The sequence below is a fragment of the Bos javanicus genome, chromosome 2, assembly GCF_032452875.1.
Source record: "Bos javanicus breed banteng chromosome 2, ARS-OSU_banteng_1.0, whole genome shotgun sequence".
Lineage (NCBI taxonomy): Eukaryota > Metazoa > Chordata > Mammalia > Artiodactyla > Bovidae > Bos > Bos javanicus.
In genome coordinates, this window is record NC_083869.1 from 104143013 (window position 1) to 104169318 (window position 26306).

The 26306-nt window shown below is 44.7% G+C and overlaps 1 protein-coding gene across 1 annotated transcript in view; it reads right to left on the bottom strand.

Moving 5' to 3' along the window:
- MREG (melanoregulin) overlaps nucleotides 1–26011 on the bottom strand; it is a 69867-nt gene extending 43856 nt beyond the window's left edge. Inside the window, exons 1-2 of the mRNA XM_061384274.1 lie at nucleotides 25462–26011; nucleotides 6122–6281 (exon numbers count right to left, since the gene is read on the bottom strand). Coding sequence (XP_061240258.1) covers nucleotides 6122–6281; nucleotides 25462–25556 — 255 coding nt within the window. The 5' untranslated portion in view covers nucleotides 25557–26011. The remainder of the gene's footprint in view (nucleotides 1–6121; nucleotides 6282–25461) is intronic.
- Between the last annotated feature and the right edge of the window lie 295 nt (nucleotides 26012–26306).

Consider the following 26306-nt stretch of genomic DNA (forward strand, 5'->3'; position numbering starts at 1 on the left):
ACAGGAAGAACAAACAAATTGTAAACAGGAACATTTTATGTTTTTGCCTGTAAAGTTCTGAAAAACAGTAACATACAGCCCATTCTCTGGGGCTCAGCAGAGGGAGATTTTCAAGTTTTCACGGGATTCCTTGAGCCACATAGCATCTGGTGTTCACATGGCTCCTGACAGCGCATAAACACTACTTCACTCAGTGATAGAAGCTCATCATCAGAACGAGGTGTGTTTCCGAGTGCGTAATTATTTGATAGATTTAAAAACAAGCCTAGCACTTCTATCACCGATTGTGCCAAATAAACATTACCTATTTTGAACCAAAATAGTCCTTAATCGTTGTTTATGACAACGGTTTGATTTTCAGCACTCACATTCTTAATAAAAAATGTAAGTATTTTTGAACAGAGTAAAAATCTTAAAGCCATGCACAGACTCCTAAAAGATCTATTACTGAACCATCGAAAGAGGCACCAAATAACAAGAGAACACTAAACAAGATGAAGAATCTTGGAACTAATAAAACCGAAACACTTGGTTGGAGTCTTAACCAGCTGTACTTAACCAGTCTTAACCAGCGTGTAGATCCATAATGTGGGAAAGGTGGATTTAGACAGGGACCACTTTATGAACTTCGGTCACAATCCCCAAACCACACACAGTTCTCATCCCACTGATGTGAGACTACTTTTCACATCACTGGTTTCAAAAAGTCACAGAAATAGACTCTGGATAGATTCCGCCCGCGCATTCTGAAATCTTCCTGGAATCACAGACAATATCTAGTCCTCTCTTACAACTTCAATCATGGTGCTCATTACATTTTGCATCTCTAGATTCACAAAGTCCAGATTCAGATCCTGGCTCCACATTTCAACGGTGTGGCCTTGAACAAGGTGATTCAAAAAGAAGTAACAATGGCATCCACCTCACAGCTGTTGTGTAGAGGACTTAATGTATGTCAAGCAGCTCAACAGTGCTTGGCACGGTTTTCATTATTATCTTAGAGGGCAGGGTGGGTCAGTATGATTAGAATTATTTATAGAAAACAAATAAATAAGGTGCAATGATATTTCATTAACCATTATTAGGCCCCCTAGAATACAGAGTATACAGCTAGGTTAATGAGAATGAACATAAGGACAATGATTTATTGACATGATTTTGTGGTTGTTTACTATTTAAAAAAATTTTTTGGTGGTTTGGAATGTGGGGTGTTAGTTAGTTCCCCAACCAGGGATTGAACACATGCCCCTTCCATTCAAAGCACACTGGACCGCCAGGGAAGTCCCTATTGTTTCTTAGTTAAGCATAAAATATTTTCCAAAATTAAAGACAAGAGCAAAATTTTTCCACTACTTGGCAGTCTATAAATGTGTCAGTTCTTCTGCTGTATTCAAGCTTTTGAAGGTTTGCGTAAATGAAAGTGGATTGTGTTAGAATTAACTAATGTTACTATTTTATTTTCTGACACTGCAAGTAACTTTAAATTCAGGCCATGTTTCATTATTTGCCCTCCTATATATCATCTTCTCTGATTTTTTTTCCACTTTGGGACAACACTGCAAATTTAGCCTTAACTATACTCATAAGACCTTCTCCCACCAGCTCCAGATTCAGTAAGGGAATGTCGGTGATACATACACTGTTTTGAAATTACTCTTCAATTTTCAGAGAATTCCAAGTACAGACGTTCCTAGGTTTTTCACGCTATTGCTGCTCAAGGAAAAACATAATGTTCAATTTTCCTTAATGCCTTGCTTGAGTTTCTAAATCGTCCTCATGCAAAAATGTCTAGGGTTCCTTATTCCTTAGTAGGTGGAATTTGTTTTTCTCTCAAAAAACTAAAATGCTCTATTTTATTAAAATTTGTGCCAATTATATCCTGCATGAAAAAGAAAATAAGCAACAGGTACACCTACCACCAGCTTTCTACTTCTGCCTTCTAAATTCACAGTTAGTTCATTTTTCAATCCTATTGAACAAAGTAACAATGATATTGAATAGTAGTAGTCTATATTCTTGTCTGGAGAATCCCGTGGACAGAGGAGCCTGGTGGGCTGCTGTCCATGGGGTCACACAGAGTCGGACACGACTGAAGCGACTTAGCATGCATGCATGCATGCATTGGAGAAGGAAATGGCAACCCAATCCAGTGTTCTTGCCTGGACAATCCCAGGGATAGAGGAGCCTGGTGGGCCGTCTATGGGGTTGCACAGAGTCATATGACTGAAGCGACTCGGCAGCAGCAGTCTGTATCGTAAACATTAAGTATATAGCCCATAAACATATTTTGTTTAGCTGACACATGTTTAATCTGAGCTATCATTTAATAATCTGTACATTTTATATGTAAATTTAGGGTTTTAGTTTCTCTTAAAAATCCAGAGTTCTGGCACTTCCAGATCCACAGTCTCAGCAAGGCAAACAGCTATCTAGAGATCAGCAGCTGCTCCTCTTAAACACTGTGTGAATTTCCAGTGCTAGTCAGTTCTGCACCCTAAAGTGTTTTTCCTAGGTTCTTCCACAAAGGAAGCACTAAGACAATTCCTACAATTTAAATACACGTGTACTCTCTGATCCAGTAATTCTATACCTGAAAAAGCAACTAAAGATCATACAAGTATATATGGATACCCACTGAGGCATTGCTTCTGTTCCTAACAACAAAAAACCTGAATCAACCTAAACAACAACAGGGACTGTCTGAATAAATGATGGGAAATCAATGCAAGAGAACAGAGAGCCCCTTAAAACAATAAGGGAAATCTACACATGATGAAATGGAAATATGTCCAAAATATATTATTAAATGGAAAAAAAAACAAAGTACAGAATGATATGTAATATATGATCCAATCTGTGTGGAGAATGATGCTGGGAAAGATTGAGGGTAAGAAGAGAAGGGGGCAACAGAGGATGAGATGGTTGGATGGCATCACTGACTCAGTGGACGTGAGTTTGAGCAAATTCAGGGAGATAGTGAAGGACAGGAAAGCCTGGCGTGCTGCAGTTCACAGGGTTGCAAAGAGTCAGACACGACTTAGCAACTGAACAACAATCCTTTTATATGCATATCATACTTTTGGTAGAAAATAAACTTTTTTAACCACGTGTATATATATTCTTGCCTGGAGAATTTCATGGACAGAAGAACCTGGCGGGCTACAGTCCACGGGTCGCAAAGAGTTGGACACGACAGGACAACTACCACTTCCACTTTCTTTTTCATATATTATGTATGTATGTACAGATGCTGCTGCCGCTTAGTCACTTCAGTTGTGTCCGACTCCATGCGACCCTATGGACTGCAGCCTTCCAGGCTCCTCTGTCCATGGGATTCTCTAAATGACAGTACTAGAGTGGGTTGCCATGCCCTCCTCCCAGGGATCTTCCCGACCCAGGGATCGAACCCAGGTCTCCTGCATTGCAGGCAGATTCTTTACCACTGAGCCACCAGGGAAGCCCATATACCTTAAAATACATACTTTATAAACACCTTTATATGTGTAGGGCTTCCCTGGTGACTCAGCTGATAAAGAATCCACCTGCAATGCAGGAGACCTGGGTTTGATCCCTGGATTGGGAAGATCCCCTGGAGAAGGGAAAGGCTACCCACTCCAGTATTCTGGCTTGGAGAATTCCATGGACTCTATAGTCCATGGGGTCACAAAGAGTCGGCCACGACTGAGCGACTTTCACTTTATGTGTATATATGTGTATATATTTATGTATACACATAGATATAACGTGTTAGTCACTTCAGTCATGTTTGATTCTTTGTAATCCCATGAGCTATAGCCTGCCAGGTTCCTCTGTCCATGGAATTCTCCAGGCAAGAATACTGGAGTGTATAGCCATTCCCTTCTCCAGGGGATTTTCCTGATGAAGGGATTGAACCCATGTCTCCTGCACTCCCGGCAGACTCTTTACCATCTGAGCCACCAGGGAATATATTTGTATACATATTTTACACCTAAAAAGAAGGAAGCACTATGAATAGACATTTCACACCATTTCATCATCATCATCACATCTTCATGTTGTTGACCTGATGGCCTGTCCTGGTTGCAGGGTTTCTTTCTCTAGAGTTAAACTTGACTTTACTTCTTAGGCAAGCCTTCTGGAAGGCCCTTCACACAGGCCCAAGAGCAGCATAGAACGACACAATGGCCTCTTTGGAAGCTGTGCTTCTTCAGAGCGATTTGCAGCTCACATTGCTTCCTGCACTGATTCAATAGCAAAGGTAAACAGGGCAGAGAAGCTGGAGCTCCTCTGAGAGCTGCCAGGCCCAGTGCAAACACCCTTCAAGCCCCTCTCCTAGTTGGCATGAGACCCTGTGGGGGAGAGAGAGAGGAGTACTATATGTTTCATTTCCCTATTACAGCTTTGAAGAGTGTGGAAAGAAAAGGGAAAAAAGAACTGGTTCCATTCTCACCAGCAGAAACCCTAGCTGGTCAGCCCAATACAGTAGGGTAAGGACTATCTCTTCCCATTAAAGGAAAAACTAGGTCATGCATGCATTCCCGTCCATATGCTCAGGAGGGGCAGCCAGGATGGCTGTTCCTGGCCTAAGCAGCCTGTACGATGTCTTTCGAACGTTACCAGTGGAGGAGGGGATTGCAGCGGGGATAAGGGAAGCCGGGGTAGCAGGTGCACGGCCACTAGTAGGATGCTGGTGGTGGTGGTTTAGTTGCTAAGACATGTCCGACTCTTTTGTGACTCCATGGTCTGTAGCCCGCCAGTTCCTCTGTCTATGGGATTTTCCAGGCAAGAATACCAGAGTGGGTTGCCATTTCCTTCCCCTAGTCTTTGACTTAAGCCCTGTGACCAATATTTTGTAGAAGTGGTCCTCAGCAAGACCCCACAGCCAATAAAGGATGCTCATCAAAGCCACTGGGGGACTCTCCAGCTACCCTTCCCCAAGGTCTTAAGAACCAGAGGCAATTGTGATTCCTCACTTCTATGTCTACCTCCATCCCCGTAAGGTACTCCAGGTCACACCAGAATAAAAGGACTGGGACACGCGGCTCTTCTAAAAGTTACTGGGACTTCCCTGGCAGTCCAGTGGTTACAACTCCTCACTTCCACTGCAGGGGGTAGGAGACTGATCTCTGGGCTGGGGAGCTGAGATCCTACAAGCCATGTGGCCAAAAAAAAAAAAAAAAAGTTATATCCTGCTACAGCATGTTTTGGAGAAAAGACAATAATCAAAAATATAAAGAAACCTACATAAGAAACAGACCTCCCTTGCCATAACTGCCCCATACACACACACTCTGGTACTTTACTTCAAAACAAAAGCCTGACATTTTAAATCTCCCTATTCTTCTCAATTACTATAAAATACAAAGGAACACACAAAGTCATATCTAATATAGGTATCTACTCAGAACTAACAGTTGAACACAGAGGTTAGAAAACTCAGGCTGTATTATATGAAAAAAAACACCTATAACATTATACTGTATTGTTATAGTATATAATACTACTTTTGGAAAAAAAAGAGAAAATAAAATATGATCCCTTTTGCTGTTTTCTCTTAATTTATGAAGTCATCTCCTTTTCAATAGTCTAGTGTTCCTGTATCAATAACTTTGATTAAAAGTCCATTAAGAGTGATTTCAAGCCTTATTACACAAATCATCTCAAATACGCCAGATACACTATTTGATCAATAAGCACAATTCAAGAAGATAAAACAGAAAAAAAAAAAAATTCAGGCTCCATTAATTCAAAACTGGGGATAATGCAAAGTACCCTCCAACCTTCAGTTTGAATGTTGAACTGCGGCTGGCCAAACAACTGGAAAGATTAGACATGGACTGGTTAAGCTATTTAAGACCATAAAGTATCTTCATGATCTGAACAGCACTGCCTTGCTTTTTCTATACAGTTGTAATTTATATCATTAAAGCAACAATTAGAAATTAGTCTTATCTGTGTATTAAGCAGGTATACCAAGACCAGCTATAATTCGTGACTAGATGCTGCTAAAAGACCTGCCCTTCGTTTCACACATATCACGCTTCATTCTTTTCTCTACTTCAAGCTGTTCTTCTCTATCATTGCTCTCTTTTGCTGTGCATTACCATCTGCACATAGCAAGATCTCAAAAGCTGCTTACCTCTGAATCTTTGGCCTGCTGATTACGAACGACAATCAGGTTGTACAGGATCCTGTCGTCGTCTGCCTCTGTGTGGGACACGTCGTGAGGCATGCTCCACAAATTCTTTTCATCATCCCTGGCCAGCGTGGCTCCAAACGAAGAATATGGATTGCTACCACTACGGGATAAGAAAAGGGGGAATAAGGGCTTTGTAATACATATTACATGTAATACATACATCAGGCTTCCCTGGTGGCTCAGTGGTAAAGAATCTACCTGTCAATGCAGGAGACATGAGTTCAATCTCTGGTCTGGGAGGATACACATGTCACAAAGCAACTAAGCCCAAGAGCCACAACTATGGAGCCTATGCTCTGCAACAAGAGGAGCCGCACACCGCAACTGGAGAGCAGCCCCTGACTTCCACAACTAGAGAAAAGCTGTGCAGCAACAAAGACCCAAAATAATCAACTAAATATATATATACGCCACATGTAAGTAACACATAAATTAAAATACATTACGTATTACATAATGTAATGATAGTTTACGGTGAACAGTGCCACTGGATTCGTGGTCTCCAAAGGAGAAGATTTAACCCTGGGACCAAAGACAGGTCTCAGTCACTCAGAGCTTTGTATGCACAATTTTATTTAAAGTGACAGGACAAAGAAAGCTTCTGACATAGACATCAGAAGTGGGTAGAAAGAGTACCCACCTCACTAGTTTAACAGGGCATTATATACTTTTCTGCCAGCTGCTGAGAACAGAAAAAAAATACCTCAAGGCTGTGAGAATTTTGTCCAGACTGTTTCCCATAACATACGTCCTAGGATGACATCAGCATGAGATTAGCCAGAAGAAACAGGTTAACTCAGAGCTCAAGGCTGTGAAAGTTTTTACCCAGATTTTCTCCCATAACATACATCCAAAGCTCAAAAAAAGGCAGGTCCTTGAACAAGAGATACTGCTGCCTATGAGGCCTACTTGTCTAAGGCAAAAGAACGTGAAAAAGAAAAAACGTTTATCTCGTCCTTAAAGGGGCCTTAGGCTTGGACTTCTTATCAACCTGCCTGTTAACTCTCCTTAATGCTTGCTCCTTGGAAGAAAAGCTATAACCAACCTAGACAGCATATTAAAAAGCAGAGACACTACTTTGCCAACAAAGGTCTGTCTAATCAAAGCTATGGTTTTTCCAGTAGTCATGTATGGATGTGAGAGTTGGACCATTAAGAAAGCTGAACGCTGAAGAATTGATGCTTTTGAACTGTGGTGTTGGAGAAGACTCTTGAGAGTCCCTTGAACTTTCAAACCAGTCAATCCTAAAGGAAATCAGTCCTGAATATTCAATGGAAGGACTGATGCTGAAGCTGAAGCTCCAATACTTTGGCTGCCTGATGTGGAGAACTGACTCATTGGAAAGGACCCTGATGCTGGGAAAAATTGAAGGCTGGAGGAGAAAGGGACGAGAGAGGATGAGGTGGTTGGATGGCATCACCGACTCAATGGACATGAGTCTGAGCAAGCTCCGGGAGTTGGTGATGGACAGGGAAGCCTGGTGTGCTGCAGTCCATGGGATGGCAAAGAGTCGGACACGACTGAGTGACTGAACTGAACTGAACTGAACTCTCTCAGTAACATGTAATAGTTGTGGTGGCAGGGTTCACCTGCTGTGGAGCACAGGCTCTAGAGCACAATGGCGCTAATGATAAAGAACTTGCCAGCCAATGCAGGAGGCTAAGAGATAGGGGTTTGATCCCTGGATCAGGAAGATCCCCTGGAGGAGGGCACGGCAACCCACTCCAGTATTCTTGCCTGGAAAATCCCATGGACAGAGGAGCCTGGTGGGCTGCAGTCCACAGGGTCGCAAAGAGTCAGACACGACTAAAGCAAGTTAGCATGCACACACAACATATAAACATATATTCCAAGCAAAAGAATCTGCACTGATTTTAATAATGAAGCATAACACAACAGAACAATTAAAAGTCACTTTTAAAACAACAGAGGACAACTAAAATAGGATACCTGGCAGAGGTAATTTTACCATGTTAAACATGAAATTTATCATGAATACCCTGGCAGATAAGACAAAAAAAAAAAGGAATTCCAATGAGGAATACAATTCTCATGTGATTAAAAGGAGCAAACAATTCATACAAAGAGATGAAATTTTTACTGGTTCTGAATTCAAGGAAATAAGAGTGAATTCAAAGTACAATGGTATGTATTAATATTATCTATCAAATTCCTTACAACAAGAAAATTAAGGAATAAACATGCACATCTGAATACTTTCAATAAGCAGTACTGGATGTTGAGTAAGGATTTTAGGAGCCACATGCTGACACCTGGGTCATGATTTACCCTTGATGAGGCCGTATCTATGTTTACGAGGAGCTGAGTGGCAGAGTGTCATACCTAGGACATGCTTGTACAAAGACCTGGTTAACTTCTGTGGGACTGGTCAGGTCAGGTCATGCTGGGGTCATCCCCTTAATCTGATGCTAATAATATGTACAAGTCCCTGACTCCACGTTACTCACAGGGCTTATAAAATTGTGAACAACACAGACGTGGTCCCTATCCTTGGACCTTGGAGTCTAGGGAGGGACAGAGAGTAATGAATGATCACATGACAGTATAATTAAAAACAGTGGTAACTGCTATAAAGGGGGAATTCAGGGAGCTGTTAGAGGCAGTGGGGGTAGGCATTAGGTAGGCGTTGTGAAAAAGGGATTTAAATGGGTTTTAAGCTGAAAGACAAGAAACAGAGTTCCAAACAAAGGAAATGGCATGTTCAAAGGCCCTGGGGTAGACTTAAGCAGGGCCAAGGTAGTAAAAGAAGGGGGCTGTTGGCTCGTGAGTGAAAGAGAAGCTGAGGAGACAGCTGGGGCCAGATACTCTTGGCTCTGTAGGCTGTGTTTTCTAACATTCTTTAGAAATGTGGTCTTTATTCCTAGGAGCTAGGTAAGATGCAGAAGGGCTTTAAAGCAGGACTGCAATGTGACATGAACAACATTACACCTTTAAAGATTTTTCTAACTTACACACCAAAAAACTAAGAACATGGCATCTGATCCCATCACTCCATGGCAAATACAGGGGAAAAAGTGGAAACAGTGACAGATTTTCTTTTCTTGGGCTCCATCACTGAGGACGGTAACTGCAGCCATGAAATTAAAAGACACTTGCTCCTTGGAAGAAAAGCTATGACAAACCTAGACAATATATTAAAAAGCAGAGATATTACTTTGCCAACAAAGGTCAGTATAGTTAAAGCTATGGTCTTTCCAGTAGTCATGTACGGATGTGAGAGCTGGACCATAAAAAGAGCTGAGCACCAAAGAATTGATGCTTTTGAACTGTGGTGTTGGAAAAGACTCTTCAGAGTCCCTTGGACTGCAAGGAGATCAAACCAGTCAATCCTAAAGGAAACCAATCCTGAATATTCACTGGAAGGACTGATGCTGAAGCTAAAGCTCCAGTACTTTAACCACCTTATGTGGAGAGCTGACTCATTGGAAAAGACCCTGATGCTGGGAAAGACTAAAGGCAAAAGGAAAAGGAGGTGGCAGACGATGAGATGGTTAGATAGCATCACCAACTCAAAGGACATGAATTTGAGCAAACTCTGGGAGACAGTGGAGGTCAGAGAAGCCTGGCATGCTGCAGTCGACGGGGTTGAAAACAGTCGGACACAACTCAGCGACTGAACAATGACAACAACAAAGAATACTCAAGTTCATCGAGTCAGAAAGTACACTGGGGACTTTCCTGGTGGTCCACTGGCTAAGAATCCCAACTCTCAATTCAGGGGATTCAGGTTCTATCCCTGGTCAGGGAACTAGATCTCAGATGCTGCAACTTAGACCCAGCCCAGCCAAATAATAATTTTTTTTTTTAATAAAAGAAAGTCATTGGTAGATGAGAAGGGCCAGAAGTGGGAGGAGGTGGGGAGCAGGAAGGGAGTCTTAGTGTTTAATAGGGATAGAGTTTCAGTTTAGGAAGGTGAAAAATCCGAGAGGTGGATGATGGTGAGAGTTGTACAACAATGTAAATGTGCTTAGAGCCACTGAACTGTACAGTTAGATATAGTTAACACGGCTTCCCTGGTGGCTCAGATGGTAAAGCGTCTGCCTGCAATGTGGGAGACCCAGGTTCGATTCCTGGGTCGGGAAGATCCCGTGAAGAAGGAAATGGCAATCCACTCCAGCACTCTTGCCTGGAAAATCCCATGGACAGAGGAGCCTGATAGGCTACAGTCCATGGGGTCACAAAGAGTTGGACACGACTGAGCAACTTCACTTTAACATGAGAGTGAAAGTCGTTTGGTCGTGTCCAACTCATTGCAACCCCATGGACTGTACAGCCCATGGAATTCTCCAGGCAAGAATACTGGAGTGGGTAGCCTGTCTCTTCTCCAGGGGATCTTTCCAACCCAGGGATCAAACCCAGGTCTCCCGCATTGCAGGCAGATTCTTTACCAGCTGAGCCACAAGGGAAGCCCAAGAATACTGGAGTGGGTAGCCTATCCCTTCTCCAGCAGATCTTTCTGACCCAGGAATCGAACCGAGGTCTCATGCATTGCAGGCAGATTCTTTAACTGAGCTATCAGGGAAGACCATGGTTAACATAGTATGCTTTATATTATGTGACTTTTACCACAATTAAAAAAAAAAAAAAAAGATCTTTCTGGCTACAGTGTGGAGAATGCTTCAGAGGGGTGAAGAGTGGACCTGTGGGATTCATTAAGATGGAACTGAAGCAACTCAGGTGAGACAGGATAGGTATTACCCACATAATCCAGGAGCAGGAGAGGGTAAAAGCTCTCTGGCTTTTCACCTGCACGGTGAGTGATGCCCTCGTCTGAGGCAGAGCTACAGTGCCCCACAGCCACAGGGTGGCCAGCACATCTGCAGGTGTGATGGGAGGGAATGGCAAAGGAGGACAGACAGTGGGCGCCTGATAAGCAGACAGCATCTGGGAAGGAAGGATAAGAGTAACCGACAACTGGGCTGAAGGTAATGTTAAGGCTTAAACCAACATGAAATATTCAGAAGTTGGCACTAAGGAGATGTTGCAACAGGAAGCAAAGTTTGGGTCTCCAAACTGGTGTTCAGCACAGCAACTCTCCCAGCTAGGGACGGACTCCAGCACTTGAGTGATGAGGTCTGGGTCAGGCTTGGGAGAGCCAACCACGGCCGGCTCATGAAAACTGGGACAGAGAGGGGATGGGAGCTTGGAGCCAAGGTCTACAGGAGGCCAGCTACCTGAACGGATATTGAAAAGTGCTCTTGAAGTCTCTCCAGTTCAGAAGTGCAGGGGCTGAGACTGGATAGAGTGATCAGAATTATGGAGAAGGAGCGACTTTCAGGGAGTCAGACACAGATCAGCCACAAGATTGTCAGAAATGCCCTGTTTTCCCTTAGCTGCCTGACACTGCAAATGCTGAACAGAGAGACCCACTACTCACTCCTTTTAAGAATGATGACTTGTAGAATAGAGTACAATCTAAATAAAAAAAAAAAAAAAAAAAAGAATGATGAGCCAACAAATAGGGAGGCAAATGATGCCTTGGTGCCCATGTGAGCTTTACCAAGCATGTCTATCTCATTCATTCATTCATTTATTCAACAACCATATACTGCTACTGGGCTGGATGCTCTAGAAACTCACAAATAAACAGGGCATTGCCCCTGTTGCTGGTGTGACTATAATGCAAGGAGGCAAGTGAATTTTAAGTGCAAACAGAAAGTTGTAGGAACAAAGAAAGAGAGACACATTATGTGTGATGAGAAGGAAGTTGAAGACAGGTTACATGGAGTAAATACTAACCCAGACCTGAGGAGTACAGCCTTTCTCCAGGAAGAGAGGCAAAGGGAATGGTGTTCCTGACAGAGGGAACACCACCTACAGCGTATGGAAACTCAAAGTGTCCGCAGGGTGGGGGAACTCCCAAGTGTTCACGCAGGGCTGACCACACAGGCTCCCAAGGAGGGAAATGGACAGACAGAAAGAAAAGGACATTTGGGGTCTGCTGGAGTTCAACTTTTGTTCTGGGAACGGTGACAAGTTATCGAAGCGATTTTGAGCCTTGTCAGGTCTGAGTTTTACAGCAACAACTCTCGATAAAGAAGGAACAGGGCTTAGGAGGCTGTCACAATCAACGGTCACAAGAGGGTAGGTGTGGCTTTCCTGCCGTGGTCTTCGAGTTCCTAGTGTCAGGGGCCTCGGGGCCACTGTTGGGGAGCGGTGGGGCAGGAGATGAGCAGGGCTGCTTGACAGAGAGAGGAAGATGCTCATAAACCAAGCACAACCACAACAGCTGGTTCAATCTATAATTCGTGAGAGTTACAGAGAAGATTCCTTTGGGGCATAGGAAACGTGGTGTCCTATTGCTAAATCAGTCCACGTTTAATTCGAAACATTTTGAGATACTGGTTGGGGCACGAGTGAAGGAGGGTGCGGGCTTGAGGAACAAGAGGAGGGAACAGCAAGCATGGGTTCCTGCAGCATCAGAGACTCAGTCATGGCTGCCCTATTGACCCCAGATGGGTGACACGGAGGTGGGAGGAGGGGAGTCAGTGCTGACCACGTGAGGGTGATGCTTTTACGGAGGATGGGAGGAGCCACAGCTGACCTGCATACCTGCAGGACATGCAGAGAGCACTCAGGATCTGGGCTTAGGACCAAGGACAGGGCAGGAAACCTAGATGTGGGAGAAACGCTCATGCATCTCCATCACCGCAGAAGCCAGGGGAGCAGAGGAAGCATCTGGGAACAAGGAGGAAGGAAAGGGAGGGAATGAAGAAGGACCTCAGAGGAATGGAAAAGGAGACTACAGAGAGCAGGAGAGCCCAGGGAGCGAGAACGCTGGACAAAGAGGAATTCTCCAGAGCAGGCGGCACCGGACAGTGTCAGAGCGTGAAGAGCATGAACTCCAACGTCTTTATGCCCAAACAATTTTGCGGCCAGTAAAACCACACAGCACTTTACCCCAGGCCCTCCACACTCTATCCCTCCCTCTGTACAACCATCTGAGGTCTCAGGGGGGCAGGTGACAGTGACGCTATCCCACTTGGCAGATGCGGACGAGACTCCACAGTTGTTTGACTTCTCCCGGGACAGGATGGTCCCCACCCTCCAGCACAAGGTCCTTGATGGGACATCTCTAAGCACCCACAGTCATAGAGTTCATAAAGTGCGTCCAAGTGCTGTGATGGGATGGGTCCTCAAACATAGGGGCTCAGATACTGACTCCAGGTGTGAAGTGGTTCCCGACTTCCCTGGGAAGCAAATTCCCCTGGGACTTCTCCTCAAGGCATCTAAACTCCGGGGGCACAGTTTTCACCAGGGCAGTACACATCCCTCTCAGATCCTGAAACCTGAGTTACATTCCAGAAACTCAGTCTTTCATTTTTCCCCAAATCTGTTTCATTTGTTTGTCTCAACAAGTTGATAGGTTCCACTCCTCTAAGGTAGGGATGAAAAGTGAAAGTGTTTGTTGCTGGGTCGTGTCCAACTCTTTGCGAACTATGGACTGTAGCCTGCCAGGCTATCTGTCCATGGGATTTCCCAGGCAAGAATACTGGAGCAGGTTGCCATTTCCTTCTCCAGGGGATCTTCCCAACCCAGAGATCAAACCTGGGTCTCCTACACTGCAGGCAGATTCTTCACCATCTGAGTCACCGGGATGTACTCAGTATTTCTTCACAACCCACATCACCTGGTGAGGGCGGGCACAGAGAAGCTGCTTTACAAGTACTTTTAAAAGTTACAGAGCTGTGACCTCAGTATACTAAAGGAAATCCCAGACATAACTCATTACAAGTTCCCTAATGCAGGAGGTTTAGACATTAGCCAGAATCCACTTGAATGAGTGTGTGCTTAATCGCTCAATTGTATCAGACTCTCTGCGACCCCATGGACTCTAGCCCACAGGGCTCCTTTGTCAAATGGAAATTTCCAGATAAGAATACTGGAGTGGGTTGCCATCCCTTCTCCAGGGGATCTTCCTGATCCAGGGATCGAACTTGAGTCTCTTGTGTCTGCTCTGGCAGGCAGATTCTTTACCACTGTGCCACCTGGGAAGGTGATAAACAGCATCTGACCTTGAATAATCTGGCCACTTTTGGCTTCATAAGCCACAATTTCCTGGCTTGTTTTGAGAAGATTATGACAAGTGCCTTCTTGGCCAGTCTCTCATTGTTGTTTAGTAGCTAAGTCATGCTCTTCTCTTTGCAACCCCATGGACTATAGCCTGCCAGGCTCCTCTGTCCATGGGATTTCCCAGACAAGAATACTGGAGCAGGCTGCCATTTTATTCTCCAGGGAATCTTCCCAACTCAGGGATCAAATCCGCGTCTCCTGTATTGGCAGGTGGATTCTTTACCACCGAGCCACCAGGGAAGCCCCTTGGCCAGTCAAGTCAGTCCTACCCTCTCACCATCAGTTAATCAATATTTCTCTGTCTTCTCTCTCTTCTCCCCACCCCACAAGCACATACACATACACACAGACACACACATACGACTCCAGCCAACATCTAACAGTACCACCCATCCTTAACCTAAAATCCCGAAGGCAGCTGTGTAGGAAGGTCAACACTGGCCTGCTTGGATGTCTCCAGACAGGCAGTGCCTCTCCAGCATCCCCTAATTAGGAGCAGTGCTCCCCTGACAACCCCAGAGTCTCAGACTCTGCCTGCCTAGTCACTGATCCTCTCCCCAGGGGACAATATAAAACAAGGGAGAGAACCAAGGGCTTCTGCCCAAGGGTGAGCAATGACTCTCATCCGAGTGATGCTCTCAAGCTCGGGATCTGGGCGGTTGTTCTCCTCTGCAGAGCAGCCCCCTACTCCACTTGGCTGCCTTCTCACTTGGACCTCACTCCCACCACCTTCTTCTTATCTATTCAAGTTACAAACCTGGTTTCTTTGAAGGCCTAGAGAGGTGGGGGCACACCACTAAATAAATCATTAAGTTAATAATTTCACGAAAACACCAATCAAGGTAAAAGTGAACGAGGGCTTGAACTCATAGAGAAGGACCTGTCAGACCAGCCTGGTTCCCAAGATCCCTGCTCCCCATTCCTTTCATCCTGCTCCACCACCCAGGCAAGGCAGTATCTACTTTGTTTTAAAACTTTGAACCCTTAGTGTGGAGAGTCCAGAGTGAAGAAAAACCTAAAGCGAACTAAAGCAGCAGCTCGGGAAACCTCTGTGCACGCAAGCCTGCAAAGCACTGTGGGATCTTTGTGTAAAGAGAACTCCGTGCGAAGGCCCTGGGGTCTGGGACAGAGCCCAGGACGACAGATGGCAGGGAGAAGAGGGCACTGGATCGGAGCTTCATTCTCCCTCCCTCCCTCCCCTGTGAAATGATCTCTAAAGGTTCTGAGGAAAGTGAGAGAGCCCGTTTTGCCCCTGGCCGCCATCTGCTGATGATAAATATTTTATGAACTTAGGGCATCTGAGAGGTGACTCTGAAGTTACACACGAAGCGAAGCAAAGGCTGTTTTTTTCTCCCAGAAGGTAAGATGAGCAAAGTTTCAGCTTCCATCCCCAACCCCACCGAGGGTGTGAGGCCAATCCTCTCGGGATTCTTTTCTTCCAGTACCAATAGGGCTAAGGGAGACTCCAGGCTTAGAAACATCAGTATTAATCCAATGTTTGAACATAACTGAACCCCAAGTCTAAACATCGTCCCAAGGATTCTGGCACTTTTCTCAGTGTTTAAACACTTGGTCTTATGACATCCTTCAACAGCAGAGGTATCTACCTTCTCAATATGTAAGAAGAAAACTCCGGGTGCTTTTCTGGGCCCCTCTTGCTCCCTGACATGCTCTCACCCTTCATGCCTTCCCATCCCAAGGCTGAAACAGAGTCTCACATCATCACGGGTTTCATTCACTGCTTTAAAAGCCTGAAGATGGTTCTGACAAGAAGTCTGTGAAGAAGGCAGGGGAAGCCTGATTTTTCTGCCAGATGAGGAAACACTGGGGCTCGGGAAGATTAGACTCAGCCCTTGGTCTCTGCCTTGTTTACACTAACTAACTCCTCGTCTCACGGCTTTAAATGCCATCTTCTTGAGGAAGATTCTCAAATCTGTAACTGAATCCCCAGCTCAGACCACGTTCTCAAGTCCCAGACTCCTGCACGGCCTGCCTTCTTCCCTTCTCCATGAGGATGCCTGGTTCACAGCTCAAGTTCAACATGGTGCACCAAGCCGCTGACCTTCCCTCCAAACCTCCCCACCAACAGTCTCCCCACCTAGAAGATGGGAAACCTATCCTTCCTCAGGCCAAACCCTTCAAGTCATCCTTGGCTCTCTCACTCCCAACATCTAATCCAACAGAAAATCCTACTGACCGTACATTAAACAAATGCCCATCTCTACCAGTACCACTCCTCAGGTCAAAGAAGAATTCCTGCAATTTTTTTTTTCCACTGATCTACCTTTTTCCAGGTTTGGAAGATCCCATGGAGAAGGGAATGGCTACCCACTCCAGTATTCTTGCCTGGGAAATCCCATGGACAAGAGAAGTCTGGAGGGCTACAGTCCATGGGCTTGCGAAGAGTTGGTCGGACATGACTGATCGTCTAACGCTTTCTTTCACTTTCACCTTTTTCAACCACTGTCTCTACCAATTCTCTTCTTAACACAATTAAAGTGATCTTTTCAATATGTCAATCGATTCCTGTCACCCCTCCCTCACAACCCTCCAGGGGCTTCCATCTGACATAGAATATAAGCCCAGGTCACACTGTGGTCTATAATCCCCACATGACATGCCAGCCACTCTGGTCTCTTTGCTGTTCCCTGAACCCACCAGTCACGCGGCCATTTCCAGGCCCTTGCACTGGCTGATCCTTCTACCTATGATCGTGCTCCCTCCCCACCCCCACCCCTATATCCACATGCCTCGCTCCCTCCCCTCCTTCATATCACTGTTTAAATATCCCTTCTTCAATGAGGCTTACTCTGACCAATCTATTTAAAACTGCATGCATGCTCTCCTGCCCCGACTCGATTTATGGGGTCTACATCCCTGGGTTGGGGGAGGTGCAGAGCAGATGGTGGTTTTTGGAATCAACTCCCTGCAGATACTTAGGGATGACTGTATTTGTTTACCTTCTGATTTATTTATCAATACTATGTTTACTGTTTGTTGTGCTCCCCTAAAACCATAATAAAAGCCCCTTGAGGATACAATCTGTATCTCTTTTGCTCAATGATGTATGTGGAGTGCTTAGAACAGGACCTGACACTTAATGGATGCTCAATTTGCTGAATGAATGAATGTTGACTTCCCAACATCAGAGGACTCTGAATGGCAGAAACGAGGCTGGAATCCCACTCTCCAGACTCACAGACAAGCTCTTAACATCTTTGAGCTGTTTAAATTCATGAAGGTGGGGCTCAGAGTCTTCCAGACGAAGGAGACAGTAAGCATATATATTCATGTCTGGTGGTGATCAGCCTCTGAAGGAATAAGGGCCAGAGTGAGGGTGAAAAGTACTGTTTGAAAGAGTGTGGTCAGGGAAGATCTTTCTGATAAAAGAACTTTAAATAGAGACCTGAATTGAGGAAGGGAGTTTCCCAGGTAAGTGAAGAAAGAACACGCTAGGCAGGGAGGGCGCTAAGAGTGTATCTGAGGACCCAGGAGGAGGCCAATGTGACTGAAGAATGAACAATTTGCCCCCTTGTGCTGACTTTAAAATCTATACCATGTGTAATAGCCCCAAACTGGAAACCACCCAAAAGTCCACCAACAGAAGAATGGGTGAACCAAAGGGAATACACTATAAAATCCACTAACAGAAGAATGGGCCAATCAGTGGGAATACACCATCAAGCAGTGAGAACCACTGCATGCCCCAGCTGGGGCCGAGCTCACAAAGTCAAGCACACACACAGTTTGACTCTAAGTATGTAAAGTTTAAAAGCAGGCAAACTAAAGTCCATTTTTAAGGTGCATACATAGGCGGAAAAGCTATCAAGAAAAGCAAGGAAATGACTATCACAAAAGTCTAGATATAATCAGGGGTGGGGGGGTGGGGTTGCCCACAGCTATCTCTTGCCTTGGGTGGTGATTATAGGAGTATCCATCTCGTAGTTGTTTTTTTTTTTTTAAAGTTTTTTTGTATGTGTGTGTGTGTGTGTTTTAATGTGGACCATTTTTTAAAGTCGTTATTGAATTTGTTTCAATATTGCTTCTTTTTTATGTGTTTGGTTTTTGGCCACCAGGCATGTGGGATCTTGGCTCCCCAACTAGGGCCTGAACCTGTACCCCGCGCACTGGAAGGCAGTCTTAACCACTGGACCACCATGGAAATCCCTGTAGTTGTGTTTTACACTGTATATGTGCTTGTATATTTTCAGTCTTTGATATACAAACACAAGATTTTAAAAGTTAAGAAAAAAATAATGAGAGGCAATACAGCAAACTCTTAACTCCTTTCCAGGCAGTACAGGGGTTCTTTAGATATATACAGTCTCACCAAAATTATTTTCCAAAAAAAAAGACACCAAAGAACAGAGTGCAGGGCCTATTACTGGTTGCAAAACAAATATGTACTGTTGTTGTTCAGTCGCTCAGTTGTGTCCGACTCTTCACAACCCCACGGACTGCAGCATGCCAGACTTCTCTGTCCTTCACTATCTCCCGGAGCTTGCTCAAACTCATGGTCATCCAGTCAGTGATGCCATCCAACCATCTCATCCTCTGTCAACCCGTTCTCCTCCTGCCTTCAATCTTTCCCAGCATGAGGGTCTTTTCCAATGAGTCAGTTCTTCGCATCAGGTGGCCAAAGTACTGGGAGTTTCAGCTTCAGCATCAGTCCTTCCAATGACTATTCAGGATTGATTTCCTTTAGGATTGACTGGTTTGATCTCCTTGCAGTCCAAGGAACTCTCAATAGTCTTCTCTAACACCACAGTTAAAAAGCATTGATTCTTCGGTGCTCGGCTTTCTTTATAGTCCAACTCTCACGTCCACACATGACTACTGGAAAAACCATAGCTTTGACTAGACAGATCTTTGTCAGCAAAGTAATGTCTCTGCTTTTTAATATGCTGTCTAGGTTGGTCATAGCTTCCAAGGAGCAAACGTCTTTTAATTTCATGGCTGCAGTCACCATCTGCCATCAGCTATAAGTATACATAAAACCCCTCCCTCTTGGACCGCTCTCCCACACTCTCCCTATCCCACCCCCTAGGTCATCACAGAGCAACAAGCTGAGCTCCCTGTGCTATACAACAGTTCCCACTAGCTGTCTGCTTTACACATGGCAGTGTATATATGTCATCCCCAATCTCCCAAACGATGCCACCCTCCCCTTTTCCCACTGTGTCCACACATCTCCTTACTACGTATACGTCTCTACTCCTACTCTGCAAATAGATTCATCTGTTCCATTTTTCTAGATTCTACATATATGCCTTAATATACAGCTATCAAGTTTGTGGCAACTTGTCACAGCAGTCCTGGAACCGAATAACAGGTACCCCACTGTTTCTTTTAATTAGCAACATGAAATCTTGGGTCAAAACGTCATTCGCTATTTTACAGACAAATAAATAATGATCCAGCCATTCCAAAATGATCCATTTGCATCATCGTCCTGTCCTCAGCACATATGGATATTTTGTTGTCACTGTGATCATTACTTACTCTACTTGAGAAAAACAGTGCGGAGAAGAATGGCTTTCAGAACTTCAAAATTTACATAGATGATGGACAAGATGAACATTCCATGATTCATTCCTAAACCTGGGATGAATGTGAGGAAATAAATAGTGAGACTGAATAAAACCTTTGGCTTTTTTATCACAGAAGCCTGGTGTCAAGCCCACATCCGGCCATGGATCATTTCTCCAAGCCTAGACTTGTTCTAAGCTTCCTGGTGTTAGAAATGCCTACTCACATATTTGCTGGTGAAGCCGATCTTGGCAGCTGGATCACAGTCATGATTCACACATCGTAGGCCTTCAGGCTCCTTCCCAGGACTACACACAACCTTGATGCCCCTGTATTCCATGTCAAACAGAATTTCAGCTGACATAAGGCCACAGAAAGAAGACAGTCTGCATCAAGCCTGGAACAGCGCTTCAAGGCTGCACCTTAAAGTCAGATGCCTTCCTTGGACAGAAGAAGAAACTAAGATTCAAGGAAGTTACAAGACTTCCCCAAAGTCCCACAGACAACTAATAGTTGGGACAAGGACTCAGGTATCTTAACTCCCCCTGGGCTTGGCTCTCAAGGTGAGGTTGCCCCTGCATCCAGGCAGAAGAATTAAACTAAGGAAGGACAAAGAAGAAAGGAAAAGGAGCAAAGAGTCACCATGGGCAGGAGCTAAAGCTAGTGACATCTACCAGTGTCTACGATATAAACACCATCAGTTCAATTTGGAAACTGTTTGGTAGCTTTCTAAATTTTCTGCAATGCAAGGAATAAACTCTGAAGTCAAACAGACATGGATTCAAATTCTGACTCTCCAACTTACCAGTTGTGACTGTGAACTAATTATTTAAACACTCTAAGCCCTGAGTTCCTTATCTATAAAATGAGGAATAAATAACACCTATTTTATCTGGTCACTATTGCTGTTCAGTGGCTAAGTCGTGTCTGACTCTTTGGGACCTCATTAACTAATTAACTGCAGCACGCCAGGCTTCCCTGTCCACTATCTCCCAGAGGTTGCTCAAACTCATGTCCGTTGAGTCGATGATGCCATCCAACCATCCCACCCTCTGTCGCCCCCTTCTCCTCCTGCCCTCAATCTTTCAGCATCAGGGTCTTTTCCAGTGAGTCAGCTCTCCACATCAGATGGCCAAAGTATTGGAGCTTCCGCTTCAGCATCAGGACTTCCAATGAATATTCAGGGTTGATTTCAATTTTTAGATCCTGGTTTGATCTCCTTTGCTATTCAATGGACTCTCAAGAGTCTTCTCTAGCACCATAGTTCAAAATCATCAATTCTTCAGTGTTCAGCTTTCTTTGTGGTCCAACTCTCACATCCACAGATGACTACTGGAAAAAACTGGAGTTTGCTCAAATTAACGTCCACTGAGTCAGTGATGCTATCTAACCATCTCATCTTCTGCCACCCCCTTCTCCTTCTGCCTTCAATCTTTCCCACAGTGACAGAGGACAGAATGCATGGCTTGTAATCTTTCCCATAGCAACAAATGACAGAATGCATGTAAAAAACCTTATACAATAGCACAGTATAGTATGCGCCATTTATATAAGCTTGAGAATGCTAAACACAGATTTGGTGTAGAGGTTACTTATGCAGGGCAAGGACAATGCAGTCATGGATGGATACACAGGGGGGTTCCACTCTACTGTTAATTTTTTTTAAGGTGGGTGCTGGTATGTGGGTATCTGTTCTGTTATCCTTTATAACATTTTGTTCCAAATATATTTTTTAAAATTACACATAGGAAGAAATTCATAAATTAACAGCTCTTATAATTTTTATTAATCAAAAAGTATTTATTCAGTTCTGACTCCACGTGGAGGACTGTGCTGGACACAACAGGGGATGCTAAAGTAGTAAGATTCATCCCCCCCAATCTAGATTAAAATCTACAGTCTGACAGGGGTCACAGCCCCCACCTTACAAGTGAAATAATACCAGGGAGAGTGCAGTAAGGGACTTGAGGGGTAAACAGAAAAAAAAGAGACACCATAACTGTCTGGGGAGACTTTCTAAGACTTCATCATATAGGCGGCAACTGAAATGGACCTTAAAAACCAAGCAGAATGTTCCACAGTAGAGCAAACAAAAAGATGTCTAGCTAACAATTATGCCATTGACAGCAACACCAGAAGGGAAACCAGCAGGATTAGATGGATCACAGGCACAGAGACGAGAGAATGAGAAATCAGAGGCCAGAGAAGGAGGAAATAGGAAATCAGGCCTGGATGGTCAGCACAGGGGCACTCCATGTACACCGAGAAAAGAACAGCAGATTTCTTTCTCTTGTAACTTTCAAGAGAAGAGTTCTCATGTAGTCATGCAGGGGAAGGAACCAGATCTCATGATGAGTGGGAGGTGAAGGAGGAGGTGGGGGTACAATTGACTGCACTTTAAAGACATCTGCGCCCAACACAAGGGAAAGCAGAGGATGCCAGCTAAAGAAAACAGCAACATGGGGATGAATTTATAGTCAGGGGAGGCCCCAGCATACTTCAAGAGAAAGGGCAAAGAAAGAACTCATGGGACAGAGAAAAATATAGATGCAAGCCAGACAACTGACAGCCATTCCCTTTAGGTCCAAAATTCCAGAAAACGCAAACAAAGCAAGATCAAAAACACAGGGACTTTCCTGGTGGTCCAGTGGTTAAAAATCTGCCTTGTAATGTGGGGGACACCAGTTGGGTTCCTGGTCAGGGAACTGGAATCCCACATGCTGCGGGGCAGCAAAACCCATGCACTGCCACAACTTCCAAGTCTGTGTGCCCCAACTGAGACTCAACGCAGCCAAATAAATCAATAAATATTTCTTAAAAACCACAAGCGGCAATGTCAGATTGGCATAGGAGCTGAGATTAAAAACTAGTTTTGCTGAACTAATGAGGTTCCCTGGTCCGTTTTGGGAAAGGACTGCAGGTGACCACGCACACAAGTGACGAATGTCTTCCTTTTGACCATACCTCTTCCAGCACTATTGCCTTGGGGTATGACATAAAGCCTGATAACCACTGTTTTATGATGGAATAAAGGATTCAGCTGAGGGCAGGCAATGTCTGTACAAAATCTTTTTTTTATAAATGAAAAAAAAATGACATGAAGAATGAAGTTCTTAATAAAATAAAAATTAAGACCATCTGGCCATATGACTTCACCACGTCAAGATTTCAAACCAGTCACTTTGGAAAACAGCCTGGCAGCAACTCAGAAAGTTAAAATGTAAAATTTACTATGTGACCTAGCAATTCCACTTCTAGGTATATACCCAAGAGAATCAAAAACATACGTCCACACAAAAATTTGTACACTAATGTTCACAGAAGCATTATTTTAAAAGCCAAAAAGTGGAAATCACCCAAATATCTATCAATTGATAAATAAAATGTAAAACATCTATGCACTGGAATATTATCCAACAATAAAAAGAGTTAAGTGCTGATAAACCTACAACATAGATGAAACTTGAAAACATTATGCTAAGTGAAAGAAGTCAGATGCAAAAGGCCACACATTGAAGGATTCAGTTTATACAAAATGTCCAGAAGAAGTAGATCTCTAAAGACAAAAAGTAGATTAGTGGTTGACTGTGGGCCTGGGGGATGGCAGGGAGTGGGCAGGGAGGGGAGGGCAGCAAGTGACTGCCAATGAGTATAGTGCTTCTTTTTGGAGTGATGAAAAATGTCCGGAGTTAAGAGTGTTGATGACTGCACAGCTTTGTGAATGTATTAAAAAGCACTGAATTTCACATTTAAAAAAGATTTCAATCTAGACCTTCTAATGATTTGGGCAGGAAAGAACATGCAGGTATCTATACACTGCATCCTTCTGAGGTACATACTATTATCATTCCCATTTTACATATGAGGAAATTAAAGCACAAAAAGTTTCATAACTTGTACCAGGTCACCCAGGCTGGAATTTAACCCCAGGCAATCTGGCTCATGAGAACCATGCTCTTCTGCCTCAACTGACTCTAAAGCCTTAAAATCACTTGAAAATTCTCTGACTTACAATGTAAACCAAGGCAGGAGAGGGTGGAGACTTTTTAAGACAACCAAAACTATTATCTTAAATAGCAATTCCCAACAGAATATTGGAAAGACCCAAGGCTCTGAGAATGAGACCAAGCTGAAGGCTGTTATTTCAAGTTATTATGAATATTGACAAATTGAGGGTATAATCCAAGCCTGAAATTCCAGACTGCGAGTCTGAGTGAACTCCGGGAGTTGGTGATGGACAGGGAGGCCTGGCGTGCTGCGATTCATGGGGTCGCAAAGAGTCGGACACGACTGAGCGACGGAACTGAACTGATCCACTATTTTAAGACTAGGGGTAGATTACTGGGTTTCTCCCTACCCACAACAATCTAATAATCGAAGTGGGAACACCATTGCAGGAGCAAACAAAAACATTGTGTATGGTGTGTATGTTATACACAGAAAGCAAACAGGACATACATGTTTATGTATATATGTGCTCACTAAACCATGAGTAGCAGATAGCAAGTTCTAAACCCTAAGTCATAGGCGAGAAAGATGAATAAGGACGAAAAAATCAAAGACTGACTGACTGAGGGGGACTTGAAAACCAGCATTTAAGAACAGGCAGGAAAAATAAAGGTCACCACTTTGAACAAGCTTGGAGGGAATAAGAAGCTTAGATTGTTCCTAGAGCAGTAAGGATGCCTGTCTGATTAAATCAAAGAGTGCACAGCGTGTAATATACCGGAAAACAGGAGTGGACAGGAGGGAAGGGGTTATGTAAGATCTCAAAAGTCATGGGGAGTGTTTGGACTTGACAGAGTAAGAAAAGGTAAATCGTGTTTTTAAAAAGTTGTGAAAGCTTTATCATATTAGTTGCATATTTCATAAGAAACACTGGCTTCCATGTTTTTGCCTACAAAACCCTGGAATTTTGCCTCACCTACTATTTCCTAATTTCATTTCAAATATTTTGTTTCTAACCTACCTACCCCCAAGTCATGCCGAAATGAAACCTTGATTTCAGCAGTCAAGATATAAAATAATTGCTTACAATCACAGCCCTGAACAAAGCCGTGTTGTATGGTCCCTTCACAAAGGCCCTTAGCGCATTGCTAACGTGCATTAATTTCCTCACACTTAATAGCTTAATCTGTCATGAATCAACGTTCCAGTGTCCCCTGAGAAAAATATGTACTTTTTTTAATGTAAAAAATATTTCCTTGCTCTCCATCACTGTAAATGTCTTCTCTTCCTAATAAAATTGAGCAACTTTTTTCCTGGGTGAAAGAAATTCACAGTCGCCCATTTCACTGAAATATGCCTATGAAACAGACAATCACAGTTGTATTTAATAGGACCCCTGTGCAAACTTCTCTCCGGTAGTTCTCTGCCCGGGGAACTGCACCCGAGCTCTTGCCGTTTCCCACACACATCTTCTTGGGTCCCAGGCGCCTCCAAGAATTTGTGCATTCTGGCAAAAACTTTACCCAAGGAACAACCCCCAAGGACCAGGATCTTCTTTAAGGAACCAAGGGGCTTAGTCTGTGCCTCCGTGTGAGCTTAAAACAAGCGCACCTCCCCAGCTCAGAGGAGCACATGGGAACCCCGAGTCCGTGATGCCCGGCGGCGGCCAGGGAGCCCCAGATTACGGCCGGGACGTGCGCGGCACCCACCTGACCAGAGGCTCCTTCTCCGGCACGGCGGGCTCCTCCAGGCACTTGCAGGGGCAGCAGCAGCATGCGGTCCTCAGCCAGTCCCTCAGCCCCATGGAGAGCGAGGTGCCCCGCCGGCGCCGGGCCACTCTGGGGGAGCCGCGGCGGCGAGCGAGCGTGACTGGGGCGCGGCCACCCGACCGGCGTCCAGGTGCGGGCACAGTGGCGGCCGGGGCGTCGCGGGTCGGTCCGTGCGCATCCCGCCGCGGCCGGGGACGCGAGCGAGGCGGGAGGCGCCTCCGCTGCCCCGGAGCTGCGGAGCCGCGCGCTTTCCTCCACTTGGGTTTTGTTTGGGGCGCGGGTTTCGTTGGGGCTTTTCTTCTCGCTCTTTAATTCCCCGGGCGCAAATTGGGGCGCATGCGTCCCCGAGACGCTCCGCTGCTGCCCTCTAAGGAGGAAGCCGGGACTCCAGCCGCCAGATGGCAGAATCCGAGGGCGCAGCTGGGGATGGGGCTGGGGGAGGGAGGAGCCCGCCCCCGAGTCACAGAGCACGAGGTTGGGCTGGATCTATTCATACGTTTTATTGGCTTCACTGCCCGAGGAAATAAAAGGTCCACCTTCCCACCCCCACCCCTTGCCTTCAAAGCAGAGGTTAGGGCATATTTTTAGCCTGTCAGCGCCACTCGGGGTAAAAGTTAGCAAAAATGGATTCATGCATTATAGAAGTGAGCTTTTTAAGTACAACGTTCACAACGAATTTTAAAAAATTGTTTACAAGTCACCCAGCCCTTGAATAATTTTCTGAAAAAAAGGCAACCTCTGTCATTAGCTTTTTGACTTCCCCAGTGGCTCAGTGGTCAAGAATC